The sequence below is a fragment of the Caretta caretta genome, chromosome 4 (assembly GCF_965140235.1).
Source record: "Caretta caretta isolate rCarCar2 chromosome 4, rCarCar1.hap1, whole genome shotgun sequence".
Taxonomy (NCBI): Eukaryota; Metazoa; Chordata; order Testudines; family Cheloniidae; genus Caretta; species Caretta caretta.
Window position 1 is genome coordinate 106061060 of NC_134209.1, and position 14865 is coordinate 106075924.

A 14865-nucleotide genomic window follows, 5' to 3' on the forward strand; every position below is an offset into this window, starting at 1 on the left:
CTCTCAGTTGTTCCTGAATTGTTTTAATAATAATAAATTTGTTAGTCTCTAAGGTGCCACAAGTACTCCTTTTCTTTTTCCGAATACAGACTAACACGGCTGCTACTCTGAAACCTTTAATAATTCTGTCTTTATTTTCTTTTTCTTTATGATGCATTAAAGAGATTTAAGAAGCAGACTTAAATCTCTTTTGATGAAAACATCACCCTTAATTTAATGATCATCCTGGAGTTTTACTTGAGAGAAATGACATATAGCAAGTACTTACAGTAGCACAGGTGTGTGGGCTTTTTTAGAGCTGCTGTGTTGAGTGAAGGCTTTTAGGGTTCATTTACAGAAGAAAGGCAGTTATATATACAATCCCTGTTAGTATTTCCCAGAGGTATCATACTTAAATAATTAGTAAATTATGCTAAAATATGTACAGCGAACATACTGCTTTTTTGTAATTTCATCAAACGCAACAGAAGTGATGCAAAACTGTCCAAAAAAGTAGTTGTCTACTAGTAATGCAGATCAGTGTGCATAGCCACGTAAAAAGCGAAAGGATGAGGAAAGGCAGATCCGTAGCTGGTATAAGTCAGTACAGTTCCTTTGAAGTCAATGTCAGTTCATTTCAGTTGAGGATCTGGCCCAAGAATCTCTTAAATTCTTGTTTCCTAATGTATCTGATATGCTGCATGGAGCAGCATGAGATATGCCCCTGAAGCTGGGTGAGGGCAAGGGAGTGGTCCAGACCAATGACAGCATAAGCTTCCCAAATGTTGCACTGATAACATGGCAAGGTTGTAGAGGGGCATGATTAGTTTTATCTTGGGGCTCAACCTTCTAATGCTTGGAAAAGACTTGTGGAAAGCTTCTGTGCTTAAAATGTTTGCCGTATGTTTGATAGACGTGCTACATAAGTATACATGCAAAACTAGATAAATAAATCAGTGGTATGTAAAATGCCTACCTGATCCTGAGATATATAATCTCTACACAAAGCTGCAGAAAAAGATCTCAGCCAAAATGCTGTGGGAAAACATAACTTCCTGACCTCAATTTGGCCATTAGATCATCCCTCTGTGTGTGTGTGTGTGTGTGTGTGTGTGTGTAAGAATTATCATGCTGAAGAAGCCGATCCAGCATATACCAATGTTAGCCAAAGGCAAAGCGAGCTTTTGAATTCTTGTCAGGTATAGAAAGTCAAACTTAGAGGTAATGTGAAATCCCTCTTGTTTTTCCCTGCATCTCACAAAAGTGGCTTTTACCACTGTCTCATTCAGCAAGCAATTCCTATTTTTGATTAGTCTCTGTGGGGAAGTGTTTATAGCAAAGTTCATTTTTCATATCTAGCAATGCCCACATTTTCTGTGGCAGCTTATGATACTAAACTTTTTACTTATATGGATATTTTTGCAACTAACTCCAAAATTAAAAGAGAACCACATTCTTATAATTAAATTCCTAAAATTTCTATTTCTGGCATCATGTGAAAAAGCAATGGTGTGTCACCTAGCAACACTTAGTGAAGGGATGTAACTAGGGCTGTCAATTAATCAGAGTTAACTCATGCGATTAAATAAAAAACAATCACGATTAAAAAAAATCAATCATGATTAATCTCAGTATTAATCACACTGTTAAACAATAGAATACCAATTGACATTTATTAAATATTTTGGATGTTCTTTTACATTTTCAAATATATAGATTTCAATTACAACACAGAATACAGTGCTCACTTTAAATCATTTTGTTTACAAATATTTGCACTGTAAGAATGATAAACAAAAGAAATAGTATTTTTCCATTCAACTCATACAAGTATTGTAGTGCAATCTCTTTATCGTGAAAGCGCAACTTACAAATGTAGATTTTTTTTGTTACATAACTGCATTCAAAAACAAAACAATGTAAAACTTTAGAGCCTACAAGTCCACTCAGTCCTACTTCTTGTTCAGCCAATCGCTAAGAGAAACAAGTTTGTTTACATTTACAGGAGATAATGCTGCCCGCTTCTTATTTACAGTGTCACCTGAAAGTGAGAACAGACGTTCACATGGCACTTTTGCAGCCAGCATTACAAGGTATTTACTTGCCAGATATGCTAAACATTCATATGCCCCTTCATGCTTCAGCCACCATTCCAGAGGACATGCTTCCATGCTGATGATGATCATTTAAAAAAAAATGAGTTAATTAAATTTGTGACTGAACTCTTTGGGGAAGAATTGTATGTCTCCGGCTCTGTGTTATAGCATGTCATAGAATCATAGAATCATAGAATCATAGAATATAAGGGTTGGAAGGGACCCCAGAAGGTCATCTAGTCCAACCCCCTGCTCAAAGCAGGACCAATTCCCAGTTAAATCATCCCAGCCAGGGCTTTGTCAAGCCTGACCTTAAAAACCTCTAAGGAAGGAGATTCTACCACCTCCCTAGGTAACGCATTCCAGTGTTTCACCACCCTCTTAGTGAAAAAGTTTTTCCTAATATCCAATCTAAACCTCCCGCACTGCAGCTTGAGACCATTACTCCTCGTTCTGTCATCTGATACCATTGAGAACAGTCTAGAGCCATCCTCTTTGGAACCCCCTTTCAGGTAGTTGAAAACAGCTATCAAATCCCCCCTCATTCTTCTCTTCTGCAGGCTAAACAATCCCAGCTCCCTCAGCCTCTCCTCATAACTCATGTGTTCCAGACCCCTAATCATTTTTGTTGCCCTTCGCTGGACTCTCTCCAATTTATCCACATCCTTCTTGAAGTGTGGGGCCCAAAACTGGACACAGTACTCCAGATGAGGCCTCACCAATGTTGAATAGAGGGGAACGATCACGTCCCTCAATCTGCTCGCTATGCCCCTACTTATACATCCCAAAATGCCATTGGCCTTCTTGGCAACAAGGGCACACTGCTGACTCATATCCAGCTTCTCGTCCACTGTCACCCCTAGGTCCTTTTCCGCAGAACTGCTGCCTAGCCATTCGGTCCCTAGTGTCTCAGATTATGACCCAGTATGTTGTTCATTTTAAAAACACTTCACTGCAGATTTGACAAAATGCAAAGAAGATACCAATGTGAGATTTCTAAAGATAGTACAGCACTTGACCCAAGGTTTAAGAATCTGAAGTGCCATCCAAAATCTGAGAGGGACGGGGTGTGGAGCATGGTTTCAGAAGTCTTAAAAGAGCAACACTCTGATGCATAAACTACAGAACCCGAACCACCATAAATGAAAATCAACCTTCTGCTGGTGGCATCTTGACTCAGATGATGAAAATGAGCATGTGCTGGTCTGCACTGCTTTAGATGGTTATTGAGCAGAACCCATCATCAGCATGGATGTATGTCTTCTGGAATGGTGGTTGAAGCATGGAGGGACATTTTTAAATGCAGTTATTTTTTGTACATAATTCTACATTTGTAAGTTCAACTTTCATGATAAAGAGATTGCACTACAGTACTTGTATTAAGTGAATTGAAAAATACTATTTCTTTTGTTTTTACAGTGCAAATATTTATAATAAAAAAATATAAAATGAGCACTGTAAACTTTGTATATTCTGTGTTGTAATTGAAATCAATATATTTGAAAAGGTGGAAAACACCCAGGGGTGAAAGTAAAGCCGAAGACTTACTGGTATGGGGGCCGGCTCTGGCCCTGGGAAGGGGCGGGCCCTCGGGGGGAAGGGGCGGGGCTGAGGGTCAGCGTCCCCCAGCCAGCCCATCTGCACTGCCTGGCCCACGCGGCCCGGGGCTCCAGCTGCCATTTAAAGGGCCCGGGGCTCTGGCCACTGCCACGGTAGCAGCAGTGGCAGCTGGAGCCCCGGGTGCTTTTAAATCGCCTTCGGCAGCCCAGGAGGGCAAAAGGGGCAACGACATTAAAGTGCTGCCACAGCAGCACTTTAAGCAGGGTCCTTTGCCATGGCAGTGCTTTAAGGACGCCCCCGTCAGCAGCCCTGTTGGTAGGAACCCAGCAGCATTGCCGATGGGGGGCACAAAAGGGGCAGCAACATTAAAGTCAGCTGGTTACTGGCCAGTACTGGAGGCCACCTTTTACTGGTATGCCGTACTGGCCCATACTGGCTTACTTCAAAGTACTTACCCCAAAATATTTATATAAATGGTATTCTATTATTGTTTAACAGCATGATTAATCACAATTAATTTTTTTAATCACTTGTCAGCTCTAGATGTAACCCTTTGAAAAAGTTGGATTTTGGGAGGGGAGGTCTAGCTTTGCCTTGAAAGAACTGAACTGGACTTGCTGAAAGACTGGACTGCATATAGTGAGTTCCTGTGTTCTGGATCTTCAGTGAAAATGAGTCATGACTGAACCTTATAGCTGATTTCCGGCAAAGCCAACTCTGTAATTTGTTTCATTCTAGACCATGAAAATAAACTGGTATTAACACATCAGTGGATGTACTCTGTGTACAGTTATGATCATAGTCTGCTCTAGCCTGCTATTTATTTTTTGTGCTTTAGTGGCACTTAATGGCCCCTACAAAGATCAGGACACCCATTGTGCTGGGTGCTGTACATACACATAGTAAGAGACTGAGGTTACATTCTAAGCAGATAGGACAGGCAAAGAGCGGGAGAAAAGAAGTATATCTGTTTTACTAATGGGGAAAGGAGAAACCAAGCTTGACTTGCAAGAAATCACACATGAACTCTGTGATAGAGCTGGGAATTAAACCCCTATCTCGTTGGTCCCAGACCAGGGCTTTAACCACCCATCCTTCTGGAGAAGGATGCTAGAGGCTCCGCCTACAAACACAGCTTAACTACATGTAAAGCTGTCTCACCGGCCAGTCCTTTTGAGCCCAGAGGTGGCCAGTGGATGGAGGAGTGAGGGGCATTCTTCTACCCTAACTGCTACTACTGCTAAGTTCCCTCAGGAACACCCATTTGTTGAGTGGAGATGGTTTGGTCTCTTTTTCAGTTGTACTGTGTTGGATGTTGCTTTTTGTTGTGTTCACCATTGTGTTTCTCTTCTATCAGGATCAAAGAATTTGCTATCTGATTAAATATCAGACTCTTATGCTGGATTTGTCCCAGCTCAAATCGTGGAGATTGCATAAATAGTTCTTACAGAGGATAAATGTCTTGGATCTTCTCCCTGTCAAATTCAAGTACAATGGATGTGGACTGTTGAGTTTGGCATAGTGGCAATCCTTTCTGATGGGGCTGGAATCTTTGCTGGTTTGTAACACTAAGTAGTTGTTGGTTTTGAAAAACAGGATTTGTGATCAGTTTAAAACAGAAAGAAAGGAAATACCTAGCAAATAATTTAATTTTAACAGCACAACTTCCATTTGTAGTTTCTCCAGAGAGTTTGTAAAAATACAATTACCTCAATTTTGGTTAAGAGATCCTGCAGCTCCCCTGATTCATTCATTGACAGAATTTTCTCAGCTCCCTATTAGCAAAAAGAAAAAACACAGCAGATTTACCATTGAGGGGACTGGAATTACCTGAGGGTTTACTCTTGGAAATGTAACTAGGTTGAAGAAAAGATTGAATTTTGTTCATGTGAAGTATTTTTGTTATGAGATGAACCTTAGGATGGCTGAAAGGTGAAAATAACCAACTCAAGTTCCTGAAAAGCTGTCCAGGGTTGGTTATTGAACTCTATATTGCATTTTTCTTGTGAATTCACCACAACTTAATTATAGGTTTCAGAGTAGCAGCCGTGTTAGTCTATATCCGCAAAAAGAACAGGAGTACTTGTGGCACCTTAGAGACTAACAAATGTATTAGAGCATAAGCTTTCATGGGCTACAGCCCACTTCATTGGGTGCATAGAATGGAACATATAGTAAGAAGATGTATATACATACAGAGAAGGTGAAAGTTGCCATACAAACTGTGAGAGGCTAATTCGTTAAGATGAGCTATTATCAGTAGGAGAAAAAAACCTTTGTAGTGACAATCAAGATGGTCAATTTAGACAGTGGACAAGAAGGTGTGAGGGTACTTAACTTAGGGAAATAGATTCAATATGTGTAATGACCCAGCCACTCCCAGTCTCTATTCAAACCCAAGTTAATGGTATCTAGGTTGCATATTAATTCAAGCTCAGCAGTTTCTCCTTGGAGTCTGTTTTTGAAGCTTTTCTGTTGCAAAATTGCCACCACCAGATACCATTAACTTGGGTTTGAATAGAGACTGGGAGTGGCTGGGTCATTACACATATTGAATCTATTTCCCCATGTTAAGTATCCTCACACCTTCTTGTCAACTGTCTAAATAGGCCATCTTGATTTTCACTACAAAAGTTTTTTTCTCCTGCTGATAAAAGCTCATTTTAACTAATTAGCCTCTCACAGTTTGTATGGCAACTTCCGATTTATCTGTATGTGTATATAATATATATATATATATATACACATATCTTCTTACTATATGTTCCATTCTATGCAACTTAATTATAGAGACTGTTTTCGCCTTATTTTACATTATGCACTTCCTGGCAGAATAGAAAATGTCTTATATGTCAAAAATACAATTATATAAATATACACTGCATCAGAGAATGTAGCTAAATGATATCGGGGAAACTGTATTTCAACTATTCTGGCAGGTGAGTATTGAATTCAGACATAACATTCCTAATAAGAGTGAGTAAGGACAATGAAAATTCTGTAACAACATTGAAGTCAAAACTCTGTAGTGAATAATAATAATGTAGCCCTAGTACATTAGGCCTTTGGAGATTTCAGTCATCTGAATCAGAGTAGTAATGAAATAGTTTCTCATTTTTCTTTCTGAAAGTAAATGTTCAGAGATTAGTACAAACAAAATGAACATGCCAAAGAAGATGTAAAACTTTTTATTTTCTGTTTTTTTTCTTTTTGCAACTAATTGAGGGTCCAATTTGAATGTTTTGCATTTAACTTATGTAGCTATGAGTGTCTTGAATAATAATACCTAGCTCTTACATAGAACTTAATCTGTAGTGCTCAAGGTGCTTTACAAAGTAGCTAAACCTCACTATTCCCATTTCACAGATGCGGAAACTGAAGCACAAGGCATTCAAGCAACTTTCCCAGAGTCACCCAGAAGGCAACTGGTGGCAGAGCCAGGAGTAGAATTCTGAGTCCCAGTCCAATTCTCTAGCTACTAGGCAACTCTGTTTCTCCTGCAGCTCAGTAGTTACTGTCATTGCACCAAATACAAAGTACTCTGGATAAGAGGCTTCTGTATGTGCATATCTGAACACACACTTAGTTCAACTGACAATATGTTGGAGTGTCACATACTGGTATCCTGTTCGCCATGGCCAAATGCTGCTTCTCCCCTACCTGCACCGTGCCCCACCTCCCTCCCCAAGTCCCCTATGGGGGCTGGGAAGGCCCTGAATGCAGACAAATATATGTTGTTCTACTAAACAGGGAGGCAGGCCATGTGCAGGCCAAACAGAGGGACTCAGTGCACACACCATGGGACTCTACTCCATGATACTGTTTCTATGGCAGCTGGGATGGGAGTGTGGTGAAAGATCAGCCCAGAGTAGGAGTCAGTGAGTGGCTGGTGGTTATGCCACTAGGTGAAAACACAGAACTGAAACCCTTGTGCATGGGAGTATACGGGTCCCCAATTATTTCTACAACCTATTAGTTGACTGGGACAACAGAGTGGAGGCACAGGTGTTCTACAGATCCTCAGATGGTATAAATTGTCATAGTTCCATTAAAGTAATTGGAGCTATGACAATTCTTACACCAGCTGAGGATCTGCTTGTATCTAGCATTGGGGAAGATTCCTCATGCCTGCCCGCCCAACTTAGATTCCCAGCATAAAGTTGTTTTGCTTTAACTTTTGCCGAGGAATGGCATTTTTTTTCTCTCTCAGGCAGACACACCAGATGCTGTGGGTAATTTCTCTGCTATAGCTATGGGCTGTTATTCAGCGACACAGTTTATAATTAAGTATTTTATCTCTTCAAATGACAACATACGAATATTTTAGCCAACACTTATTTAACAACGGATTGCTATTCCATTATTTCACATTTACAGGAATTGAAAAGGAGAGGCAATATATATCTGGCTGTGGTTAGTTACAGAAGCAAAGCTGACTGTGCACTCAACTCTGCCACCTTTGCTCATGGTGAGTAGTGCCTTCCTCCATGAGTTGTCCTATTGAAATCTACTACAGATTATGGGCTGATGGAATAGCTGCTTCAAAGACTGTTCCATGGCCCTCTGTGACACCTACACAGGGGCTTCTACGAGCCACTCCCACTACACCTTTAGCTTGAACGCACCACCCCTTCAGTTCAGTGGGATGACTGGGGGAGGGTGCTATTCAGTGTGGGTAAGACTGGCAAAATCTGACACATGAACATCCCAGTCACACAAGTGACTGTTGCTACAAAGCCAACATTTGCCAACAAATACAATAGTGTTTGCTGAGGCCTATCTATATGAGGTGGGAGGAGCTAAACTCATGAGTACACCAGTGCAAACCCCTGATATAAATGCACTGCACTGGTAGAAGACACAAGTTGCACTGCTGTGATTTACCATGCAATGTAGCAACATTTAAGGATTTACTATTCCACTGATGTAGATACATCAGTGCAAATTCCCTAAATCTAGACAAGCCCTGAGATGATTACAGTTTATTTCTATTTAGAATAGAAATATCTATTGGTGAAAACCATTTCCGTGGTTCCTATTTTATGCTACTTTGATACTGGATTGTAGTGTAAAGCTACTGTCACAACAGTATAATTCAAAATTTGACATGCTTTCCATTATGAACACAGGTTTGAAAGGGTTTATATTTCAGCTTGCATTCAGCTAAAACTTTATCATCCCAGCTGCAAACCAGAAATTCACATTACTGCATCTTTTTTTAATGGTACAGTAGTTAGCAATAGTTTTAAAGTCTTTAATATGCTTTTTTCTGATTAGTCTGAACTAGGGCTGTCGAATAATCACAGTTAACTCATGTGATTAACCCAAAATAAATTAATCATGCGAAACATTCACATGCCCCTTCGTGCTTCAGCCACCATTTCAGAGGACATGCTTCCATGCTGATGATGCTCATTTAAAAAAAAATGTGTTAATTAAATTTGTGAGTGAACTCCTTGAGGGAGAACTGTCTGTCTCCTGCTCTGTGTTTTACCTGCATTCTGCCATATATTTCATGTTATAGCAGTTTCAGATGATGACCCAGCATGTTGTTTGTTTTAAGAACAATTTCACTGCAAATTTGACGAAACGCAAAGGAGGTACCAATGTGAGATTTCTACAGATAGCTACAGCACTCGACCGAAGATTTAAGAATCTGAAGTGGCATCTACAATCTGAGAGGGACAGGGTGTGGAGCATGCTTTCAGAAGTCTTAAAAGAGCAACAGTCAGATGCGGAAACTAAAGAACCCGAACCACCAAAAAAGAAAATCAGCCTTCAGTAGGTTGCATCTGACTCCGATGATGAAAGTGAACATGCGTCAGTCTGCACTGCTTTGGATCATTATCAAGTGGAACCCATCATCAGCATGGACACATGTCATCTGGAATGGTGGTTGAAGTATGAAGGGACATATGAATCATTAGTGCATCTGGCATGTAAATATCTTGCAACACCAGCTACAACAGTGCCATGCAAACACCTGTTCTCACTTTCAGGTGACATTGTCAACAAGAAGCGGGCAGCATTATCTCCTGCAAATGTAAAAAACTTGTTTGTCTGTGCGATTGGCTGAACAAGAAGCAGGACTGAGTGGACTTATAGGCTCTAAAGTTTTACATTGTTTTATTTTTGAATGCAGTTATTTTTTGTACATAACTCTACATTTGTAAGTTCAACTTTCATGGTAAAGATATTGTACTACAGTACTTGTACTGAGTGAACTGAAAAATACTATTTCTTTTCTTTTAACACTACAAATATTTATAATAAATATAAAGTGAGCCCTGTACACTTTATATTCTGTGTTGTAATTGAAATCAGTATATTTAAAAATGTGGAAAACATCCAAAAATATTAATATAAATAGTATTCTATTATTGTTTAACAGTACGATTAAGCGCGGTTAATTTTTTTAGTTGCTTGACAGTTCTATTCTGAACTAAAAATGAAATGTAAGAATATTTTACAAGGAGCTAATCTATATTGTGGACCTGGGACTCTAAGAATAAAAATTAAGGCTCCATTGTTTAGGTCAGCTACTGTGTTATCATGATAGCTGCTTTTCATAACATCTGTATCAATGACACAGGCTATGGGCTAGATTATGCCCTGCACTTATGCAGCTGCACTGGGGTGGTAAGAAGTAAGTATTCTGCCCCTTCTGAGGCCAACATAAGGGCTATCCATAATTACAGCTCTAGTACTCAGGGTAGCACACAGACACAGTTCCTGATGGACACAGGCATAGACTACTCCCCTGTATGCATGTGCATCAGGGACAGAGAGTGGGTTGTGATGACAAGCTGAAAGATGACACAACCATAAGCCTCCCTCCTCCTCCTACATGTACCAGCTGAATGTAACACCCTTTAAATAAGTGTAGTTATTTATTAATTACTCCCACACCCAGTCCTCTGCGGGTAGTACAGCTCCCTAGCACCCCCTTAGCATGGGCTCCATGCTAAAAGCATGATCTAGCCCAGTGGTTCTCAAACTGTGTGTTGGGACCCCAAAGTGGGTTGGAACCCCATTTTAATGGGGTCGCTAAGGCTGTCTTAGACTTGCTGGGGCCCAGGGCCAAAGCTCGGGCCAAAGCTCAAGCCCAAGCCCTACCGCCCAGGGCAGCGGGGCTCAAGGTTATAGGCCCTCTGCCTGGGGGTGAAGCCCTCGGGCTTCAGCTTTGGCCCCCCACCACCTGGGACAGTGGGGGTTGGGGTTTGGCTTTGGCCCCACCACCCGCAGCAGTGGGGCTTGAGCAGACTCAAGGTTCGGTCACCCATCCTGTGGTCGTGTAGTAATTTTTGTTAACAGAAGGGGGTTGCAGTGCAATGAAGTTTGAGAACCCCTGATCTAGCCCTATGTAGGTAGCATGCTAAAATAGATTTAATTGTACCTATTCCATAGACACCATTTTTATGTTAATGGGAGCTCTTTCACTGAGTGTGCAATCGCTCTTTCCAGGGTGTTGGAGCAATTTGTATAGTGGGAGTGCTGAGAGCCATTGAAACAAACTGTAAACCCTGTATATGATGGAAACCACTTCAAGCCAATGGGTGTTACTGCACCCCCCACACCTCTAGTTCCAGCACCTCTGGCTCTATCTTCAGACTATTGCAATACAGGTCTCTGAGACTACTTCAGTATGAAGAACTGAAATAAACTAACTTCAAGTGCTGGGTTTACTAGCAGGATCTAGAATTATGATCCAAATAATCAGGTTATTCATCTTAGACCCTTAAATCCACTAAAGTAAAAAGCCTGCCCTTCTACCTGTTTCATTTTTGTTTGTTTGTTTTTTGAGTAAATCCTTCTCTATCCCACAATTAAAGAACTATCTCTCAGTGTGAAGAATTTCTAGTGAGAAGAAAGCTATCTTGTTGGATGAATAGATGCTATCATCCATTAGTAATCTAACATTATCCTAATATTAGTGTGGATTTAAATGTAAGCCACAGCACTTAATGCTTGTATTAACGGTTTTGCACAGAAATGGCAAACAAAAGGCATACATGAAAAGGGGTCCTGAGGTGCATTGTCTTAAATAATTATTTTCTTTTAATTTTTCTTCAGTCAGACTGAGTTTTAATGCACAGGAAAGTAAGGAGTAAGTCACACACTTTGAAGTCCTTGTTTAGCAATGGTTCAATGAGAGTTTTGCCTGAGGTTAGGACCTAACTCCCTAAGGATTTGGTCTAAGAGAATTGGCAAGAGGCATAGTTCAGGGACATAAGGTGGAAGCTTTCCTACACTGTCCTGCCAATGCACCATATGCCTTACTTGCATGAGGAGAATTGCAGATGTTGTCTCTCTCTGAGCAAGGACTAGCTGACAGTGTCTGTATGGGAATTTAGTGACATGCATGTCTTTCTATATACACTAAGTTAGAGTGTGATGTGAATGAGGTATGTTGATTGTAGATACATGAAGATCATGTCATGATCTGGGACCCTGATGCAGGATCTGGGCCTAAAGCTGTCTCTGAATTTCCTTTCAACTTTATCCCCTATCTCATTGATATGTGCATTCATTTATTTTTCATTTGGTTTTTCAGACTGTCTCTAGTTTAAAGGGAGCTATCATTCACACAAAACTATTTTTATCGACCAGTAATGATAAGGAAAAATAATATTATATTTTAATGGAACTTTAGAGAAATAAATCTGCTGCTGTATCGTTGGGATTTATGGGATTTATTAAAAGTTTGAAAAGATGAAGTGAGAACAAATGTCACTAAAACAGAATCATCACTCTCTACCCTCCACCACACTGCAGTGAAAGTGCATTTGAGTTTAGATTAAATCCATCGCTGTCTTTGGGAGGAAAGTGTATAGTTGTGAATAGAGCTGTGCAAATAACTGATTTTTCAGTTCAGTGGCAGTTCCAAAAAATAATAAAATAAAAAATGTTTTGTTCAACCCAAAACAAAATGGTTTGATTTCTAGTTCTAAAGTGTTTTTTTAAAATAAAGAAAAATTCAAAATAAAAGTATAAGAGTTGAAAAAATACAATATTTTATTTTGCAAATGCCAATGTTTCTATTTTTACAGAACCTTGTTTTGGATTTTTTCCAGTCAAAACAATTCAGTGAATTTGACATAAATTTACAAAATGTTTTGGTTGACTTGAGTCTTCATTTTTTTCAGAAAAAAATTTGTTTGAAAAATTTCACCTCGCTCTAGTTATGAATACTTCCATAATAGTAGAAGAAACACCTTTAACATGACATCTCTTGGTGTGGTAGTTAGTTGCGTTGGTAAAACATCCCCCTGTATTCTAGGAAATCTTGTTCTTCAGTCTATAAATCTGCTTTTACGTTAGTAGAGTAAACACTGACTCCTCTGCCAAAAAAGCATATTCTTTCTTGTTTTGGTCCATCTCTCTGGATTGCCGGCTTGACTGTTGGGTTCAGATTCTATAACACCTTAAAATGACACTCTTTTTTCATATACATTCTTACTATTTGCTTGGCTTTCGGCAAGTTTATCCCCATCCAGAAAATGAGAGAACATTTGTACTAATGTCAAATCTGTCAGTGAGAAAAGAAATATAAGGGGAGCTTGAGTGCACCAAGTCCTGTTATTCACTGAAGATGTTTATTTTATTAAGGTCATTGTGCAAAATTCTGGTCTCACTTATGCTGTCATTAATCCAGGGTAACTTCTTTGATTTTTGGCCTAGTATCTTCATGCCACAGGTGAGTGCATATTGACTCCTTTTAGAAGGCTGAATGGGATGTGTGTGGCATAGCAAGTGATGCTTAGTATTACCCACAGTTCACAAACTGTAGTTTATGAAACACTGGTCATCTCCATGGAAGAGTAAAGTATCTGTAAGAGGTAGCCCAGCAAGCTCCCGTGTATAGAATATCTGTTTCTCAGATTGCCATTAAACAATTGCAGGAGACCAAGATTCAGCAGTTACTGCTGGATTTATCAGTTTATGAAGGCAACACTTGTAGTATCATTGATCTGTAGATTATAAGGCCCAAGGGTACCTTTATGATCATCAAAAAGAAAAGGAGTACTTGTGGCACCTTACAGACTAACAAATTTATTTGAGCATAAGCTTTCGTGAGCTACAGCTCACTCACGAAAGCTTATGCTCAAATAAATTTGTTAGTCTCTAAGGTGCCACAAGTACTCCTTTTCTTTTTGCGAATACAGACTAACACAACTGCTACTCTGAAACCTGTCTTTATGATCATCAAGTCTGACCTCCTGCATAACAAAGACCCTAATTTCTCACTGAACTAAAGCATGTCTTTTTAAAAACTGGCTGATATTAATATGAATAATCCACTGCATTCCTGGATAAATTGTTCTAATATTAATTACCATTGCTGTACCTTACTTTCAGTTTGAATTTATCTTGCTTCAACTTCCTGCCATTGAATCTTATTATGCCTTTGTCTGCTAAGTTAAATAGCTCTCTGCTATCAGAAATATTCTCAATGGAGGCATTAATAGGCTATGATCAAGTTACCTATTAACCTTGTCTTTGATAATATAATCGGGTTGAGCTTCTTAAATCTCTCATGGTAAGGCAGGCTTTCTAGACCTGGAATAATTCTTGGGGTAACTTTTTTTTTTTTCAACTCTTTCCAATTTTTCAACATCTTTTTATAAAATGTGGAGACCAGACATGACATGATATTCCAGAAATGATCTCACCAAATATAGACATAATACCACCTTCCTGCTATGACTCTACATCCTCTGTGTACACCCTCATAGCCATACCAGATCGTGTTCAGTTGGTTATTCACTATGACCTATAGGTCCTTTCCGGAGTCACTGTTTTGGATGATACAATCCGTCATCCTGGAAATATGACTTACAGTCTTGGTTCTTGGATGCATGACCTTGCATTTGTTCATATTAAAATGCATGTTGCTTGTTTCAGGGAGTAGACACAGGCTTATATCACTTTATATAAAGACAAATAACAACTTATTACAACCTTAAATGAAGCAGGGGGTTGTGTGGCAACAGTAACTACTGTCTGAAAAGATTTCAGAGTAGGAGCCATGTTAGTCTGTATCCGCAAAAAGAAAAGGAGTACTTGTGGCACCTTAGAGACTAATAAATTTGTTAGTCTCTAAGGTGCCAACAAGTACTTCTTTTCTTTTTGTCTGAAAAGAGTGGGTTTACAAGAAATAAGAGGCCCAAGCGAAAATGGCAAACTCAAGGACATCTCTTGACCCTGTTTAGCCTACAGAATGAGTCCC

General features: G+C 39.6%; 1 protein-coding gene across 1 annotated transcript in view; it reads right to left on the reverse strand.

The window, feature by feature from the left end:
• GRXCR1 (glutaredoxin and cysteine rich domain containing 1) overlaps window positions 1–14865 on the reverse strand; it is a 72897-nt gene that overhangs the window by 3364 nt on the left and 54668 nt on the right. Inside the window, exon 3 of the mRNA XM_048848470.2 lies at window positions 5345–5410. Within this exon, the coding sequence (XP_048704427.1) occupies window positions 5345–5410 (66 nt within the window). The remainder of the gene's footprint in view (window positions 1–5344; window positions 5411–14865) is intronic.